Raw genomic sequence first — 19,484 nt, forward strand, 5'->3', positions numbered from 1 at the left:
TCGTGTGCAAGAGGCCTAAATTGTATTTCTGCCCCAAAATGCTGGAAAATAATAATAATTTTCCAAAAAAATTTGTTTTTATTCAGCAAAAGTACTAAAACATAAAACGTGTATCTTTGATATCGCCATAACTGTACTCGTCCCGTTGGATAAAAGTTAAATATTCTTTATACCGCGTGGTCCGTGCAGTGGCAGAACTGTGTCCTGTGTCCCCATTTATGAATGAAGCCGTGGCCGAGCATGCGCTCCTCTCTGCGGGAGACAGCACGTGGATACCGATTGAGATGGACGAAGCAGAAGCACGACTATCACTCCATTGGTATGAGTGGGGGCACAGGACCCCTGTTCTACAGATTGGTGGGGGTCCCAGCGTTCAGAACCTACCTGTCCTGCATGTAGGGGATGTTTAGATCTCGGGATAACCCCTTGACACTGGGCAAAGAAGGCTTCTAGGGGTTAAAGAGGTATTTGAGGATTTTAATATTGATGGATGGTCTATCGTAAGGATAGGCAATCGATATCAGACTGGCAGGGGTCCGACACACTGCACCCCCACGATCCGGCGCAGAAACTACACAGTTTGTCCATTTTGTGAGGTCAGAGCTATTTACTGCAGCACTGTCCCCTTTGAAGTAAATGGGAGCAGTGCTGCAGTTACAAGCTCCATCCGCTACAGGCAGAGCTGTGTAGTTGCTGCGCTGGAGCTAAAACTAAACAGCCGAGCCGATCTTTGGGGGTGTCTGACCCTCGCCAGTCTGGTATCGATCGCCTATCCTGAGGAAATCCTGGAATAAAAGTGATCCGTCTACATGACTTGGGGCTCGTGCACACGAACGTGTTTTCTTTCCGTGTCCATTATTTTTTATTTTTTTTGTGGATTGTATGCGGAACTATTCATTTCAAGGGGTCCGCAAAAAAAACCCGGAAATTACTCCATGTGCATTCCGTTTCCGTATGTCCGTTCCGCAAAAAATTAGAACATATCCTATTACTGTCTGCGTTACGGACAAGGACCGGACTGTTCTATTAGGGGCCGGCTGTTTCATTCTGCAAAACCCGGTTGTGTGCATGAGCCCTAATACTCTAAAATGACGCTCTGGACGTAGGGGTCGCGCACAAGAACAGGACACGTCTTATAATTTGTGGAACCGCCACACGGATGACATCCATGTGCTGTCCGCGTTTTTTGGGGCCCCATAGAAATGAATGGGTCCATGTGCGATCTGCCAAAAATGCGGATCAGGGATTCAAACAATGGTCGTGTGCATGAAGCCTTTGCAGGTTTTCCAGGTGAGTGGTGAGATTTGGGAGCCGTGTACATCTGAGGTGGTCACTCACTGCTTTGTGTTCTTCATTCCAGGTTTAGTTGTGTAAGCGTTCAGAATGGCTGACAAGCGGATTTGGGAACAGATTGGCTGCAGCTTTGTAGAACATTATTATCGGCTCTTTGACTGCGATAGAGCACAATTAAAAGCTATATATGTGAGTATGTGCACAGAGGGGCGGTATCTCTAAAGGGGTTTTCCACAGCAGAAAATGATGGCTTATAGCCATAACCTGCCCTCGCCTCCTGTTGGGTGTCAGTCAGGCCCTGCATGACGATCTGAAATGCAGATGGCACCCCTGAATCCACCGGAGATGGGGGTCCCAAAGCTTACATGTCCACTCATCATAAATCTTCTGGGTAACGTAACAAGGTGGGAATACCCTTTCAGGGCATGGCTACACGCGGCAGCTAGGATCGCAGAGTAGCGGTGATCCCATAGAAATGAATGGATTCGCCGCGCAGTCGCAAGGAATCCCATTCATTCCTATGGGATCGCCGCTTGTCCCCTTAAGCTTCATGTCTGAAATTTTCTTACACAGTTAACGGGGTTGTCTCACATCAGCATTTATCCTGTACAGAAAGTTAATACCAGGCACTTACTAATGTATTGTGATTGTCCATATTGCTTCCTATTGCTGGCTGGATTCATTGTTCCTTCACATTATGCACTGTTCGTTTCCAGGGGTTAGGACCACCTTGCACTCCATCAGTGGTGGTCGTATAGGAAAAAGCAGCGGCTGGGACGCGGGAGTGCGTCTAGGCCGCGGCTCCTTTTCCTATACTGTGCAAGCACAGCCACCGCTGCTGGATTGTAGGGTGGTCGTAACCCCAGTGTGAGCAATGTATAATGTGATGCAGGGCTCCAGATGGCGACTAAAATGGTCGCCAATGCGACTTAGAATTTACAAATGGCGACAAGACTTTTTAGTCTTGTCGCCATTTGCGACTAGACCCGCCGCCGCAGCTCTGCAGTTGAATACAGCGGCGGGCACAGGAGATGCCATTCAGAATGCATGGGGATAAAACTGATCAGTTCTTTTCCGGTATTGAGCCCCTAGGACGGAACTCTATGCCGGAAAAGAAAAACGCTAGTGTGAAAGTACCCTAAAATATTAAGTTTAAATCCCCCCCCCCCTTTCCCAATTTTACATATAAAATATATAAACAATAAATAAATAAATAAACATTACATAGCGCTGCGTCCGAAAAGTCCAAACTATTAAATTATTAAAAAATATCTCATATGCGGTGAGCGCCGTAACAGAAATAAAATAAATAAAAACAATGCTATTCGCCATTTTTTAGTCACCTTGTCACCCCAAAAAATGGGATAGGACTGTTCGATTATGGGCCGAACATTTCATAAAATGCACGCGGCTTTTTTTTGGTGTTTTTTATTTTTTTGCGTGGTATTAAGTATCGCAAAACTTTTTTATGGTGACGAAAGCGAATCAAAATTTTGGTATCGAAACAACCCTACGCCGATCTGATCAGCGTAGCGTTGTCACGATACCGAAATTTTGATTCGGTTTCGATTTGGCTCCTAAATTTTTCAGTTCAGGAGCCAATGGCTACTAGGTATTTTTTTTAGTCTGGAGCACTGTGATGGGAAAAATGAATCCAGCCAGTAAAGGAAGCAATATGGACAATCACAATACATTAGTAAGTGCCTTGTATTCACTTTCTCTACATGATAAATGCCACGTGCTGAAGTCAGTAAACCCCTTTAATATTCTTTTCACGTATTTTATTAATTACACAAGCACATTTTGGCGCAGAAGCTTTGTCTATACTGTACTGTTTTGCAGAAAAGTGCTTGAATATTCCCTTTTTTCTTCTTCAGACTGATGCTTCATGTCTAACCTGGGAAGGCCAGCAATATCAAGGCAAAGATATGATTATTGAGAAGTTGTCAGTAAGTACATTGGAACTAATGGGTGAGGTCCCTACCCCTAGGATCTCTTGTTTCCTGATCTGCATGGTGGGCGACGGTGGAGACTGAACAGACGGGTGGCTGCATATGTCTCTGGCTCTCTATCCAGGTCTATGGGAGTCCGACTGTGTATCTATAGCTCCTGTAGGCCTAAATAGAGGGAATTATGGGAATGCACGGCCATCTCTTGATTCAATCTTTGCCTGAAACGGACTCACCTGGAAGTAAATAATAGTATAGCTCAAGGGTGTGCTTCCACGGATTAGGCCGCATTCACATCTGCGCTGTAAACTCCGGCAGTCTGTTCCGGTGGAGGAACAGATTGCTGGAGTTCCCTGTATCCAGCATGGCCGGATACCACTGTGTACCGCAGGATCCCCATTCAATGTAATGGGATCCGGCTGTTTCCCGGCATATCCGCTGGATTACAGTGCCGGAGTTGACAACACAGATGTGAACCCAGCCTTAGTAGTGTATGATGCAGTGGACTTCTGCAGTTTCTCAATAAAGGCCCCTTTACACTGACAGAGGAGGCAGACAATCACCTGCTCGTAAGTGAAGGAGACAACTGCATTTATACCCAGCGATCTCCTCCGCAGTGTGGGAGCAGTGATCACTACTGCCATTGCTCTTCCTTGTACAGAATCATTGTTTGCCGGCAGCTGAGGCTGTTTAAACAGAACGATCTGCTGACGGCAAATGATTATTTTAGATGACTGCACTAACTATTCTATTACACGATGATAATGGACCATTCATTGGGTAATCGGCGGCACTTTTACACTGGCAGATTTTTGCTAGAGAGCGTCTGTACTAACGCTCGTTAGCGATAATCTTCCCAAACATCGTGCCGTGTAAAGGGTCCTTGACGCTGAGTGGAGGAAGGGAGCAGGAAAGCTGCTGAGCATTTTAATCCACCTCTGAATGTAGGAGTTGAACCAGAATTTCAGTCACTGGTGAAACAGCAGGGGGCGCTACCAGGGAAGAAATTTACATTAAAAAAAACCTTACAGTATTTTTATTGGGTGTATATTGCAATAATGCTTCATTAGAATTCCATATTCTTTGCATAGTAATCATTTTCTTCCAGCGCTGGCGTCCTAGGTTCAAATCTGCCCAAGGACAACATCTGCATGGAGTATGTATGTTCTCCCCGTGTCTGTGTGGGTTTCCTCCGGGTACTCCGGTTTCCTCCCACACTGCAAAGACATATACAGATAGTTAGATTGTAAAGCGCTGCGGAATATAACATAGCGCTATATAAGGGAGTATAATAAATAAATACATTTTCCTGGGACAACTGTTTAACGTTCAGGAATGTAAGTAAACGGGATTGTAATCCATGTGACGGCTGTAATCGCAACCTGATGCGCAATGATGGTGTTGGGCAATATACCAGTATACAGTGCTGCCCATAATTATTCATACCCCTGGCAAATTTTGACTTAGTTACTTTTATTCAACCAGCAAGAAATTTTTTGACGGGAAATGACATAGGTGTCTCCCAAAAGATAATAAGACGATGTACAAGAGGCATTATTGTGGGGAAAACATTTCTCAGCTTTTATTTACATTGGCGTAAAAAAGGAGAAGCCTACAACCCAAAGAACACCATCCCCACTGTCAAACATGGTGGTGGGAACCTAATGCTTTGGGGGGGGGGGGGGGGTTTCAGCCAATGGACCAGGGAACCTAATCACAGTGAACGGCACCATGAAAAAAGAGCAATACATGAGGATTCGCAACGACAACATCAGGCAGTCTGCAGAGAAACTTGGCCTTGGGCACCAGTGGATATTTCAGCATGACAATGACCCAAAACACACAGCAAAAGTGGTGAAGAAATGGTTAGCAGACAACAACATTCACGTTTTGGAGAGGCCCAGCCAGAGTCCAGACTTGAATCCAATTGAGAATCTGTGGAGGGAGCTAAAGATCCGGGTGATGGCAAGAAGACCCTCCAACCTGAAAGATTTGGAGCTCATTGCTAAAGATGAATGGGCAAAAATACCTGTGGAGACATGCAAAAAGCTGGTCTGCAATTATAGAAGGCGTTTGATTGCTGTAATAGCCAAGAAAGGCTTTTCTATTATTGAGAAGGGTACGAATAATTTCGGACTGGACACTTTTTGCTCAAATGTAAATAAAAGCTGAGAAATGTTTTATTTCCACAATAATGCCTCTTGTACATCATCTTATTATCTTTTGGGAGACACCTATGTCATTTCCCATCAAAAAATTACTTGCTGGTTGAATAAAAGTAACTATGTCAAAATTTGCCAGGGGTATGAATAATTATGGGCAGCACTGTATGTGATATAATGTTTCTTAATTACTTCTGCATTTTTGTGACGACATGCTTGCTTCTGCCATGGGGTGGGGGTGTGTGGCAGATTTGCCGTAGGGCACCGAAGCCCCAGGCTCCCACCCCTGCCTTTCAGCCCCATAGGCTGTGGCAGTAGAACAGCGCAGGCGGTTGCGGTGACATCATTGCGACCTCATGTAACAGGTCACGGGTGGCATGATATGTTCATGTGCCTCTGTCATTGTGCCACCTGTAACCCGATGCAGGAGGTTACGATGAGGTCATTGCAACTGCCTGTGCAGGGAAGAGGCAACTCGGGCCCTGTGGGCTGAAGAAACCTGTGGCCTGCATTGACAGACACAGGCGAGTATAATGTGTGTGTTAGTTTTTTTTTTTTGGGTCATTTATCCATGGCACAACTGGGAGAAATACCAGGGGGGGGTAGAGCATTACATATGCCATTATTTTAGAGAGGGAGAGCATTATATAGGGGTATTATACTACAGGAGAAGAGCGTTATATGGGGGCATTATACTAGAGGGGGGAGTATTATATGTGGGGGCATTAAATTAGAGGGGGAGAGTATGTATGTGTGTGTATATATATATATATATATATATATATATTAATATATTTTTTTACATACACACATTAGTATTGGGCACAATATGGAGGGCATTACTATTGGGGTTGCTATTGTGGCCCACTGCCCCATACAGTATAAGGTCTTCTTGGGGTCCCAAGTGTTTTTACTTCTAAATAAGTATTTATCGCAATATATATTGTTAATGCGATACATTTCTTAATATCGTTATCATAGGAGTATTTTTGATATCTCCGAACCCTACGCTCCGATGCTTCATTCATTTCTATGGGACTACATACCATCTGCATCTCGGAGGCTATATGGGAGGAAATATTTTCTGTGCCTGGTGGGATGGGTTAACGAGCGCTAACGGCAGTGCTTCCTGAGAGATGCCGATACCTGATGAGCTACTGCTCCTCCACAGAATGGAAAGCAAGTCCTCCGGATGTGGGAATAAAAATGGTTTAGAGGCCATAGACACGACCATGTGCAGCCTGGGAGTCGGCGGTTTCTCCTGGACTGACAGCAGCTCATTTGACGCAAACTCGCTTGATGATAGTGATTTGTGATGCAGTCAGTTCCTCTTTGCGGGTCGGCTGTACTTTACTCACATCATCATGGGTTGGGGTCAGATGGGCCGTGCTTCCCAGGCTGCACGTGTTCATTTGCTTGTGTTCTTATATATTTGTGCCTATACATATTTATAATTACAATGGTAAGTAGCTAGTGAATCTTTATGACAATTGGCTGATAACTTGGTTACATCTTACTGTGGTTATTTTATTTTTTTCTTTCTAGACTCTTCCTTTTCAGAAGATCCAACATAGCATTACTTCACAAGATCATCAGCCGACACCTGACAACTGTATTATCAGTATGGTTGTAGGTCAGCTCAAGGTAATCCTCCAAGACCTAGATTGTGGTGTTTTTGGTGCATGACTCGTGGTTGTCACTTCAGCCGTACGGTTGTGTACAGATGTGAAGTGGGTTATACCGCTTGCTGGAATTGTGGTGTTAGAGGTAACTAACATAATGACGGCTATAAGGTGCTCTAAAAATGGTGTAAGTACCCGCTCTGATGGTGGCATCTAGAACAGCAGTCTGCATGGATATGGGCCGACTGGATAGTAGTACTTGTATGCATATGACCACCAGAAGCGATGCAGAGAGCTAATGGACAAATGACTCTCTAGTGCTCAGTAGACTATGTAAATAGCGGGTGGTGGCCATTTCTTGGTTAAAAAAAGTGGCATGGGGAGTAAAAATTTTTGGGAAAGGCCTACAAGTGGGATAGAAAAAATAGGAGTGACAACGGCTTCTTTTATCTCCCACCCCTCCCATTTCAGAACATGGGAGATAGGCGAGTATGGCTTCTTTTTTTTTTTTTTTTTTTTTATCCCACATTGAAACCTTTTCCAATAAATTTTGCCCCTTTTTAACACGAAGTACATTTTAGTACCTATTTTAAAAGGTTAAAGTATTGTCTCATCGGAAACGCTGGAGGCATGTCTGTAGGATAACAACACTTTATGTCCTACTGCCTGGGTCCGACCCCCAGTGAGTGTTTTAAAAAAAAGTAGGGCAGCACTCCTTTGCCAACTGTAAAGTGGGTGCCAGCGGTAACCCCTCGATTCTGGGTGGTAGACAGGTCGCAAAAATCCACGGCACTCCTTAAAAGTGAAAAATGTGCTATTTATTCACACGTCATACAGCAACGTCTCGGTTCTCTCTCAGAACCTTTCTCAAGCCAAGTGAATTACAAAGTGCCACAGTGCTTACATTTATACATCATGAAATCAATCAGTACTAATTGATCATCCTATAAAAAACTGAACACCCCTTTAACAATGTTACAATTCATTCAATCTAAAACACTCTTCAGTGTGAACCAAAGCACAAGTGCAGTGTACATAGTCAGTAGCAAACATATCTGCAGTACTAATCTTATAATAGTGACACCGTTATATAAAGTGCATTGTGCTTAAAAACGACTCAGCCATATACATTAAAAACTACCTTGCTGGGGCATTGTGGCTGTACTTCGCATGATCCTTAAGGGTAATTAGATCTCAATGGTGAATAGTAGGACTCCACGCTGTAACCTACGTGTCTCTTGATTCGCAATGCGCATGCGTCAATCTAATACCCTCCTCCCCTATCAAGTGTAATGAATGGGCGCCGCTCAGGGCAGAGACGGAACAGGCGCGATGTCTATCTACACAATGCGCATGTACGTAGACCTTTTTATATGCCATCATTGGAGGATCTCTGAAGGCTGCTATTGTCGGATAGCCGCACCTCAGAACCCCCCAGTGTGTTCTCACTATCTGTTCAATGTTGGGACTTAGGTTACCTTTTGTATCATCCTATAATGAACTAAGTCCCAACATTGAACGGATAGTGAGAACAAACTGGGGGGTTCTGAGGTGCGGCTATCCGACAATAGCGGCCTTCAGAGATCCTCCAATGAGGGCATATAAAAGGGCACGGAATATTAGAGACAGGGTAGTGAGCTCAAGGGTACCAGAAAGAGGCCAATAAGACAAACGTTTTTGAAAACTAAACGTACAGGTAGTTTCCCGTGCTTGGGATGTGTGAATTGCAGACTCATGCACAAGGGGTCGGCATTTACACATCCAAAAACAAATTAGATTTTTGACATTAAATACTATCTCACATGTGACTCATCTTGGGTCATACAGTCCTGATCAAAAGTTTAAGACCACTTGAAAAATGGCAAAAAATCATATTTTACATTGTTGGATCTTAACAAGGTTCCAAGTAGAGCTTCAACATGCAACAAGAAGAAATGAGAGTGAGACAAAACATTTTTTGAGCATTTAATTTAATGAAAACAACGAATAAACTGAAACAGGCTGTTTTTCAGCTGATCCAAATTTTAGGACCACATGCCTTTAAAAGGCCAAATCTGTGCAAAGATGTGGATTCATTGTCATTTTCTGTCAGGTAGTCACACGTTGTGATGGCAAAGGCAAAAAAACTCTCCCTTTTTGAACGTGGTCAGGTTGTTGAACTGCATAAGCAGGGTCTCTCACAGCGCGCCATCGCTGCTGAGGTGGGACGCAGTAAGACAGTCATTTGGAATTTCTTAAATGATCCTGAGAGTTATGGAACAAAAAAGTCAAGTGGAAGACCCAAAAAAATTTCATCAGCACTGAGCCGGAGGATCCAATTGGCTGTCCGTCAAGACACTGGACGATCCTCGACCCAAATTAAGGCCCTTACTGGTGCTGACTGCAGCCCCATAACCATCAGACGGCATCTGAGACTGAAGGGCTTCAAAAACTAAAAACTGTCTTCAAAGACCTCGTCTCCTTGAACGCCACAGAACTGCTCGTTTGGACTTTGCAAGAGAGCACCAAACACGGGACATTCAAAGGTGGAAGAAAGTTTTATTCTCTGATGAGAACAAATTTAACCTTGATGGTTTCCAACGTTACTGGCATGACAAGCAGATCCCACCTGGGATGTTTTCTACGCGCCACAGGGAAACCACATGCGACATGAAGACCAGGTTAAATAACTAGGGGTGCACCGAAATTCCGGCAGCCGAAAATATCGGCCGAAAATGCACCTAATCCACTTCGGGCCGATATTGTTACATATCGGCCGAAAATATGGGGTGTGGGATTTGTCACCCACCATCTGCGGGCGCCGGGCGGGCGGTTTACTTTGTCACTGCATCTTTATTTTACCTTACAATCGTGACACTCCAGTAACTAACAACTCTGCAGGCAGAGCGGAGGCCGGCGTAACGTCACTTACTCACGTGACGCGCCTGCTCCGCCTCCTTCATTCATAAAGTGGGCGGAGCAGGTGCGTCACGTGAGTAAGTGACGTTACGCCGCCCTCCGCTCTGCCTGCAGAGTTGTTAGTTACTGGAGTGTCACGATTGTAAGGTAAAATAAAGATGCAGTGAGTGATGCTGTGAGCAGCAGGGCCGGGGCTGTTATGGGTAGGGGGATCGGTCTATGGCACTGCTATGGGGAGGGGGGATCTGTGCACTGTTATGGGGAAAGGGATCTGTGCACTGTTATGGGGAAAGGGATCTGTGCACTGTTATGGGGAAAGGGATCTGTGCACTGTTATGGGGAAAGGGATCTGTGCACTGTTATGGGGAAAGGGATCTGTGCACTGTTATGGGGAAAGGGATCTGTGCACTGTTATGGGGAAAGGGATCTGTGCACTGTTATGGGGAAAGGGATCTGTGCACTGTTATGGGGAAAGGGATCTGTGCACTGTTATGGGGAAAGGGATCTGTGCACTGTTATGGGGAAAGGGATCTGTGCACTGTTATGGGGAAAGGGATCTGTGCACTGTTATGGGGAAAGGGATCTGTGCACTGTTATGGGGAAAGGGATCTGTGCACTGTTATGGGGAAAGGGATCTGTGCACTGTTATGGGGAAAGGGATCTGTGCACTGTTATGGGGAAAGGGATCTGTGCACTGTTATGGGGAAAGGGATCTGTGCACTGTTATGGGGAAAGGGATCTGTGCACTGTTATGGGGAAAGGGATCTGTGCACTGTTATGGGGAAAGGGATCTGTGCACTGGTATGGGGAAAGGGATCTGTGCACTGGTATGGGGAAAGGGATCTGTGCACTGGTATGGGGAAAGGGATCTGTGCACTGGTATGGGGAAAGGGATCTGTGCACTGTTATGCCCATAACAGTGCACATATCCCCTTTCCATAACAGTGCCACGCACAGATCCCCCTCTCCATAACAGCGCCACCCACAGATCCCCCTCTCCATAACAGCGCCACCCACAGATCCCCCTCTCCATAACAGCGCCACCCACAGATCCCCCTCTCCATAACAGCGCCACCCACAGATCCCCCTCTCCATAACAGCGCCACCCACAGATCCCCCTCTCCATAACAGCGCCACCCACAGATCCCCCTCTCCATAACAGCGCCACCCACAGATCCCCCTCTCCATAACAGCGCCACCCACAGATGAATTTCATTCATGAAAAATAATTATTAATAAAATCATTAAAAAAAAAAAGTATTTTAAAAGTATTTGGGCAAAAAGGCAGTTTCGGTTTCGGTTTTCGGTCAAGGGCATCCTGAAGTTTCGGTTTCGGTTTCGGACCAGAATTTTCATTTCGGTGCACCCCTATAAATAACCATAGGCAATATATCAGAAATAAAAGAAAAGACTTACTGGTATCAAAACATTTCGCTGAAAAAAATCATAAGGAGAATGATTTAAGATTTATGATCTTAAATCACGTAAAACCGCTGGAAAGGGGCGGAGACAGGCTAGTGTCGCTAAAGAAAAATGAACTCAGATGGATTTTTCGTCTGGATACGCTGAAGCCCAAAGGCTTAAATGTTGAGTTCGGGGTAACTGGGGGCATGGTAGGCTAATGCTTTACATCCCATTCTAACTATTGTACCAAGTGAATGTAATAGATGCTGCATATGGTTATTGCTCTGAAAGTGACGCTATACTAGGATTACCTAACAGTTGGAAACATGGAATTGTTCTGAGGTTGGAAATATGGAAGCCGTTATGCTGGGACATATATTGGCTGAATACAAGATGATTGAATAGGGAAGATCTCTAATGTATCAAAAGTTATGACTGTTATGCATTTGCCCACAAACAAGATGGTGTGAGTGGGGTGCGCGCTGCTCGGGATGAAGAGGTTTGAATATGCGCATGCGTTGTTTTGTCTACGTACATGCGCGTGCGCATTGTGTAGATAGACATCGCGCCTGTTCCGTCTCCGCCCTGAGCGGCGCCCATTCATTACACTTAATAGGGGAGGAGGGTGATGGATTGACGCATGCGCATTGCGAATCAAGAGACGCGTGGAGTCCTACTTTTTGCGGACAAGAATTGGACATTCTAACAGAAATAAAAAAATTAAATGGTGGCATGCACTCGGCCGAGATCCTTGTTTTGCGAATCTGCAATTTGCGGACTGCAAAATATGGCCGTGTGCATGAGCCATTAACCCCTTAATGCAAAACGCTGTGCATGTACGGCGGGGGAAGCTGTGCCAGAATGCATTCTGCTGTACATGCACAGCGTTCATTTAAATGCTCCTCCGAGATCGTGCACCTGAAGTGCAACTTTACCCCACTGTGTCGGGGACCGAACTACTCCCCCTTGATGGCCGGGGACCAATCAGCTGTGGTCCCGTCCGCAGATCACTGCCACATGTCTAGTCCTCTCTGCATGCGCACACACATCTCCTCCTCTTGTCCCATCCGGCTCTCACTGAAATGAGAGGATCGCAGATGAGAAATAGCTTTCTGTACATAATTCATTGTGATTGGTCCGTTCCTGACAGTGGACCAATCACAATGAGTTATGTACAGAACACCATCTCTCAACTTCGATCCTCTCATTTCAATGAGAGAATTGATCGGAGCCAGTCAAACGGACCGGTCAAAAAAACAACAACCTAAAAGTGCCCCATCATCACCCCTCATTTGTCCCTACTACCTGTCACTGTGTTCTGTCTGCCAATAGTGACAGTACATCAGCACCCACAATTACACTTCAATAAACCCCCCCCCCCCCCCAGTCCCTGTCATCCATACTGTCAGTATGCTTTTTGGGATTAGGGTTAGTTAGGGAGTTATCATGGTTAGAGCTCTAGTTTTAGGGCAAGTTAGACTGTTTATTGTAAAAAAAATAATAATAATATAATATATAAAATTGGGGACCGGTGATATTGGAGTAATGACCTTTTAAATCACACGCCAGTATACCACACCATTATGTCCAGGACTCGATTCGAAGTTCTCCTGAAATTTCTACATTATAACAATCGTGCAGATTGTCCACCCCCTAATGATCCTAGATACGATCGTTTATGCAAAATTCGACCCATTATAGATTATTATAATCTAAAGTTTGGCCAGGTATACACCCCCCAAAAGCATCTGGTCATTGAAGGGCAGGCTGCATTTTCACCAATACCTGCCCAACAAACTGGCCAGATATGACATCAAAATCTACAAACTATGTGAAAGCCAAAGTGGCTATACACATAAATTCAGAGTTTACAAGGGAAAAGATAAAAAAATCGAACCCCCTGAGTGCCCCCCTGTTCTTGGAATAGCAGTCAAAATAGTATAGGACTTGATTCACCCCCTGCTAGGTCAAGGGTACAACTTCTACACAAGTGTCCCACTAGTGACATACCTGTTTTCCCAGAGACACTGTGGCATGCGGAACTATCAGACGAAACCAAAAACACCTGCCTAAAAAAAAGGCCTCTTGCACACAATCGCCCCCCGCCCCTTTACGTTCCATTTTTTGCGTTCCTTATACAGAACCATTCATTTCAATGGATCCACAAAAAAAATGGAAGGTACTCTGTATGCCTTCTGTTTCCGTTCCGTTCAAAGAACATGTCCTATTATTGTCCGCATAGCGGACAAGGATAGTACTGTTCTATCAGGGGGCCAGCTGTTCTGCTCCACACATGGAATGCACACGGGCGTCATCCGTATTTTTTGCGGACCCTAAGGGGCTAATAGTAAGTAAAAAAAAACCAAAAAAACACAAACACTAAGGCTACTTTCACACTTGCGGCAGTGTGATCCGGCAAGCAGTTCCGTAGTCGGAACCGCCTGCCGGATCCGCCGATCTGGACGTGACTAAGCATTTGTGAGACGCATGCGGATCTATCTCACAAATGCATTGCAAGAACGAATCCATCTCTCATGCGGACAGACGGATCCGTCTTGTATGTTTTTACACATTTCTACCGGTCTGCGCATGCGCAGACCGGAAGGACGATCCGGCATTCAGGCAAGTCTTCTTCAGTTTTTTTCGCCGGAGATAAAACCGTAGCATGCTACGGCTTTATCTTTTGCCTGATCAGTCAAAATGACTGAACTGAAAACCTCCTGATGCATCCTGAACGGATTGCTCTCCATTCAGAATGCATGGGGTTATGCCTGATCAGTTATTTTCCGGTATAGAGCCCATGTGACGGAACTCTATGCCGGAAATGAAAAACGCTAGTGTGTAAGTACCCTAAAATATTAAGTTTAAATCCCCCCTTTCCCAATTTTACATATAAAATATATAAACAATAAATAAATAAACATATTACATAGCGCTGCGTCTGAAAAGTCCAAACTATTAAATTATAAAAAAATATCTCCTATGCGGTGAGCGCAGTACCATAAATAAATAAATAAAAACCAGGCGATTGGCCATTTTTTTTAAGTCACCTTGTCACCCCAAAAAATAGGATAAGACTGTTGTATTATGGGCCAAACGTTTCATAAAATGCTCGCGGCTTTTTTTGGTGTGTTTATTTATTTATAAATTTTTTGCGCGGTATTGAGTATCGCAATACTTTTTTATGGTGACGAAAGCGAATCTAAATTTTGGTATCAAAACAACCCTACGCCGATCTGATTGGCGTAGCGTTGTCACGATACCAAAATTTTGATTCGGTTTTAATTTGGCTCCTAAATTTTTAAGTTCAGGAGCCAATGGCTACTAGGTATTTTTTTTCTTAGTCTGGAGTACTGAAATATAAATTTTTAGGATACAGACTACCTAAGCTATTGCTTATCAGTACACTGAACTTTACAGTGTGCCCATACAGCAGTTTACGACCACATATGAAGTGTTGCCATATTCAGGAGAAAATGGGTAACAAATTGTGGGTGTAATTTACTCTGTTACCCCTTGTGAAAATTAATGTGGGCCTAAAGAGACGTTTTCTTGTAAAAAAAATAATTTTCTTTCGTTTTCACAGCCAAATGTTTCTAAATTCTATGAATTGCTTGTTGGGTCAAAGTGCTTGTTACATGCCTTGAAAAATTCCTTGGTAGGTGTAGTTTCCAAAATGGGGTCACTTCTTTGAGTTTTCCACCTCAGGGGGTCTTCAAATGTGACATGGCACCTGAAAATCATTCCAGCGAAATCTGCCCTCCAAAAGCCATTTAGCGTTCCTTTCCTTTTTCTTCTGCCGTGTGCCCGTACAGCAGTTTACGACTGCATATGGGGTGTTTCTGTAAACTACAGAATCAGGGCAACAAATATTGAGTTTTGTTTGGCTGTTAACCCTTTCTTTGTTACTGGAAAAAATGGATTAAAATGGATAATCTGGCAAAAAAGTGAAATTCTGAAATTTCATCTCCATTTTCCTTTAATTCTTGTGGGACACCTAAAGGGTTAACACAGTTTGTAAAATCAGTTTTTAATACCTTGAGGGGTGTAGTTTATAAAATGGTGTCATTTTTGGGTGGTTTTTATTATGTAAGCCTCACAAAGTGACTTCAGACTTAAACTGGTCCTTAAAAAGTGGGTTTTGGGAATTTTCAGAAAAATTTGTTATTTTTGGTAATTTTTTTATTTTTTTTTATAAATAAAAATGAAATTTTTTGACTCAAATTTACCACTGTCATGGAGTACATGTGACGAGAGAACAGTCTCAGAATGGCCTGGATAAGTAAAAGCGGTTTAAAGTTGTCACCACATAAAGTGACACTGGTCAGATTTGCAAAAATCATTCTGGTCCTTGAAGGGGTTATCCCATTATAATGATCACGGTTAAATCTGTTAGGCTGCGTTCACACGGGCGAGATTTCCGCGCGGGTGCAATGCGGTAGGTGAACGCATTGCACCCGCACTGAATCTGGACCCATTCATTTCAATGGGGCTGTTCAGATGAGCGATGATTTTCACGCATCACTTATGCGTTGCGTGAAAATCGCAGCATGCTCTATATTCTGCGTTTTTCACGCAACGCAGGCCCCATAGAAGTGAATGGGGTTGCGTGAAAATCGCATGCATCCGCAAGCAAGTGCGGATGCGTTGCGATTTTCACGCACGGTTGCTAGGTGACAGTCTATACACTGTATTATTTTCCCTTATAACATGGTTATAAGGGAAAATAATAGCATTCTGAATACAGAATGCTTGGTAGGTGATCAATTGAGGGTTAAAAAATAAAAAAATTTAACTCACCTTGTCCTCTTGTTCGCGTAGTTCTCCCGGTCTTTAGTTCTTTAAAAAGATGAACTATGGGCTAAAGGACCTTTGGTGACGTCAGATCACATGCTCCAATCACAGGGTCCATAACCGCGGTGATGGACCCTGTGATTGGAGCATGTGATCTGACGTCACCAAAGGTCCTTTAGCCCATAGTTCATCTTTTTAAAGAACTAAAGACCGGGAGAACTACGCGAACAAGAGGACAAGGTGAGTTAATTTTTTTTATTTTTTAACCCTCAATGATCACCTACTATGCATTCTGTATTCAGAATGCTATTATTTTCCCTTATAACCATGTTATAAGGGAAAATAATAACATCTACACAACACCAAACCCAAACCTGAACTTCAGTGAAGAAGTTCGGGTCTGGGTACCACAGTCGTTTTTTATCACGCGCGTGCAAAACACATTGCACCCGCGCGATAAAAACTGAACATCGGAACGCAATCGCAGTCAAAACTGACTGCAATTGCATTCCTACTCGCGCGGGTTTGCCGCAACACACCGGGACGCATCCGGAACTAATCCGGTCACGCTCGTGTGAACCCAGCCTAACTCTTCAACCCCGGGCCTGTTTTCACCTTCCTGCCCAGGCCATTTTTTGCAAATCTGACATGTGACTTTATGTGGTGATAACTTTTAAAACGCTTTTACTTATACAGGCCAGTCTGAGATTAGTTTTTCGTCACATATTGTACTTCATGACAGTGGTAAAAATAAGTTTAAAAAAAACTAATTTTTATTCATAAAATGCAAATTTGCAAATTTCAATTTCTCTACTTTTATAATACCTTCAAAAATAGTAATTACTTTACATTCCCCATATGTCTACTTCATGTTTGGATCATTTTGAAAATGACATTTTATTTTTTAGGGACGTTAGAAGGCTTAGAAGTATGGAAGCAAATCTTGAAATTTTTCAGAAAATTTCCAAATCCCACTTTTTAAGGACCAGTACAGGTCTGAAGTCACTTTGTGAGGCTTACATAATAGAAACCACCCCAAAATGACCCCATTTTAGAAACTACACCCCTCAAGGTATACAAAACTGATTTTACAAACTTTCTTAACCCTTTAGGTGTTCCACAAGAATTGATGGAAAATGGAGATGAAATTTCAGAATTTCACTTTTTGGGCAGATTTTACATTTTAATCCTCTTTTTCCAGTAGCAAAGCAAGGGTTAACAGCCAAATAAAACTCAATATTACCCTGATTCTGTGGTTTACAGAAACGCCCCACATGTGATCGTAAACTGCTGTACGGGCACACGGCAGGGCGCAGAAGGAAAGGAACTCCATATGGTTTTTGGAAGGCAAATTTAACTGAACTGGTTTTTAGATGCCATGTCCCATTTGAAGCACCCCTACAGTAGAAACTCAAAAAAGTGACCACATTTTGGAAACTACGGGATAAGGTGCCAGTTTTATTGGTACTATTCTGGGGTACATATGATTTTTTTTTTATTGCTCTATATTTATTTAAGTTTTTTGTGAGGCAAGCTAACAAACAAAATGATGGTTTAGTGTCTCAATGTTCTCGGAGCTATAGTTTTTTTTATTTTTTGGGCGATTGTCTTAGGTAGGGGCTCATTTTTTGCGGGATGAGGAGACTGTTTTATTGATACCATTTTGGGGGGCATATGCCTTTTTGACCGCTTGGTGTTGCACTTTTTGTGATGTAAGGTGCCAAAAATGGCTTTTTTTTACACTGTTTTTATTTTAATTCTTTTTTTTTTATGGTGTTTATCGGACGGGGTGGATCATGTGATATATTTATAGAGCCGGTCATTACGGGCGCGGCGATACCTAATATGTGTGGGTTTTGTTATTTTTTTTTTCCCCAATTTTTTATTATAAAATAAGGGGAAAGGGGTGTTTTTTTTTTTTTTCTTTTTTACTTTATTAATTTTATTACTTTATTAATTTTATTAAAAACACTTTTTTTTTTTTTTTTTAACTTTATTTATGACATTCACTTTTGGGGGTCTGATCCCCTCTGCAATGCATTACAATATATCTGTATTGTAATGCATTGCCTGTTAGTGTATGACACTGAGTCATACACTAACACGTTGCCTAGGAGACCCAGCCTGAGGCTGGATCTCCTCGGCTCCCGTAGAAGGCAGTTGCCTTGTGTCGTATCGGGTACCCGCCACAGCAGCGTGGGGACTCGATGCTCTCCCTCACCCGACACACACCCCTTCTGTGTCGCGGTCAGCGTGGACCGCGGCATAGAAGGGGCTAATCCGCCGGCATCTGCTTTTACAGCGATGCCGGCGTATACAGCAGGGGCCTGGCTACCATGGACTGCCGGGCCTCTGCAGTGATCGCGCGCGCACCGCTCCGCTGCCCGGCGATCACTATGGCTTACTATTACGTCAAATTGCGGGAACTCAGTGGTTCCCATGACGTAACAGTACGTCAAAGGTCGGGAAGGGGTTAATGATTTGACAGTGATCATTTTTGTAAATATACTTGATTAACAAATTCCCACAGTTTAGGATAAAATTCATCCCCACTTACCTCATTGTTGTGATTCGGTCTCCCCTGGTTACGGCCACCGCTCTTCTCCAGAATCCCGGTGGCCGCGTTTGCGCAGAAGACTCCTTTTCTCCTGGCCGGGCCACTCGCTGTCCTGAACGGGCATGCTGCCACGCATGCGCGATGGTGACTTCTTCCCGGCCAGAATAGTACAGAGCTGCGACCGCGCACGCCGGCTCTGTACTATACTGGCCAGAAATAAGTCACCATGGCGCATGCACGGCGGCGTGCGCGTTCAGTCCAGCATGCGGCCCGGCCGGGAAAAGACTTCAATCAAGATAAAGCCCGCCCCCAGCCAGAATCCAGGAAGTGAACGGCGCGCTGGCAGCAGGTACGTATAAAAAGGCGAAGTGGGAATACCCCTTTAAGGTTAAAAATGGCAAGGTCTTTAAGGGGTTATTGGGGGGGTCCCAGTACTCAGAGTCACAGATCAGTAGTTATTCCCTAACCAGTGCATAGAGGATGACCTATAGTAACTGGAATGCACCTTATTAAATTAAATCATGGAAAATCCCAGCAATAGTTTAATAAAAAAAAAAACAATCCCATCAGACTTTGTGGTGCTGGTCTGGTCCTCCTGCCGCTGCTTGTACACAAACTGCAGCAGGAGTGTGACTGTATAACATGTGACCACAGCACCTACCTCCGAGGACCTTGATTGTAGCAGTCACATGCCATATACCTGCATTTCAGTGATGAGCAGGTGTACAGGACTGCACTGCTGTAGGAGACTTCTGAGGACAGCGGTTGGCTACGGTGGTCACATGCTGTACACCGGTGTGGGTCA

General features: G+C 44.0%; 1 protein-coding gene across 2 annotated transcripts in view; it reads left to right on the top strand.

The window, feature by feature from the left end:
• NUTF2 (nuclear transport factor 2) overlaps positions 1–19,484 on the top strand; it is a 40,297-nt gene that overhangs the window by 2,477 nt on the left and 18,336 nt on the right. For both annotated transcript variants that reach the window (XM_040409125.1, XM_040409124.1), the window contains exons 2-4: positions 1,361–1,482; positions 3,171–3,242; positions 6,950–7,048. In XM_040409125.1, the coding sequence (XP_040265059.1) occupies positions 1,384–1,482; positions 3,171–3,242; positions 6,950–7,048 (270 nt within the window). In that variant the 5' untranslated portion in view covers positions 1,361–1,383. The remainder of the gene's footprint in view (positions 1–1,360; positions 1,483–3,170; positions 3,243–6,949; positions 7,049–19,484) is intronic.

Source organism: Bufo bufo, chromosome 10 (genome assembly GCF_905171765.1).
Source record: "Bufo bufo chromosome 10, aBufBuf1.1, whole genome shotgun sequence".
Classification (NCBI taxonomy): domain Eukaryota; kingdom Metazoa; phylum Chordata; class Amphibia; order Anura; family Bufonidae; genus Bufo; species Bufo bufo.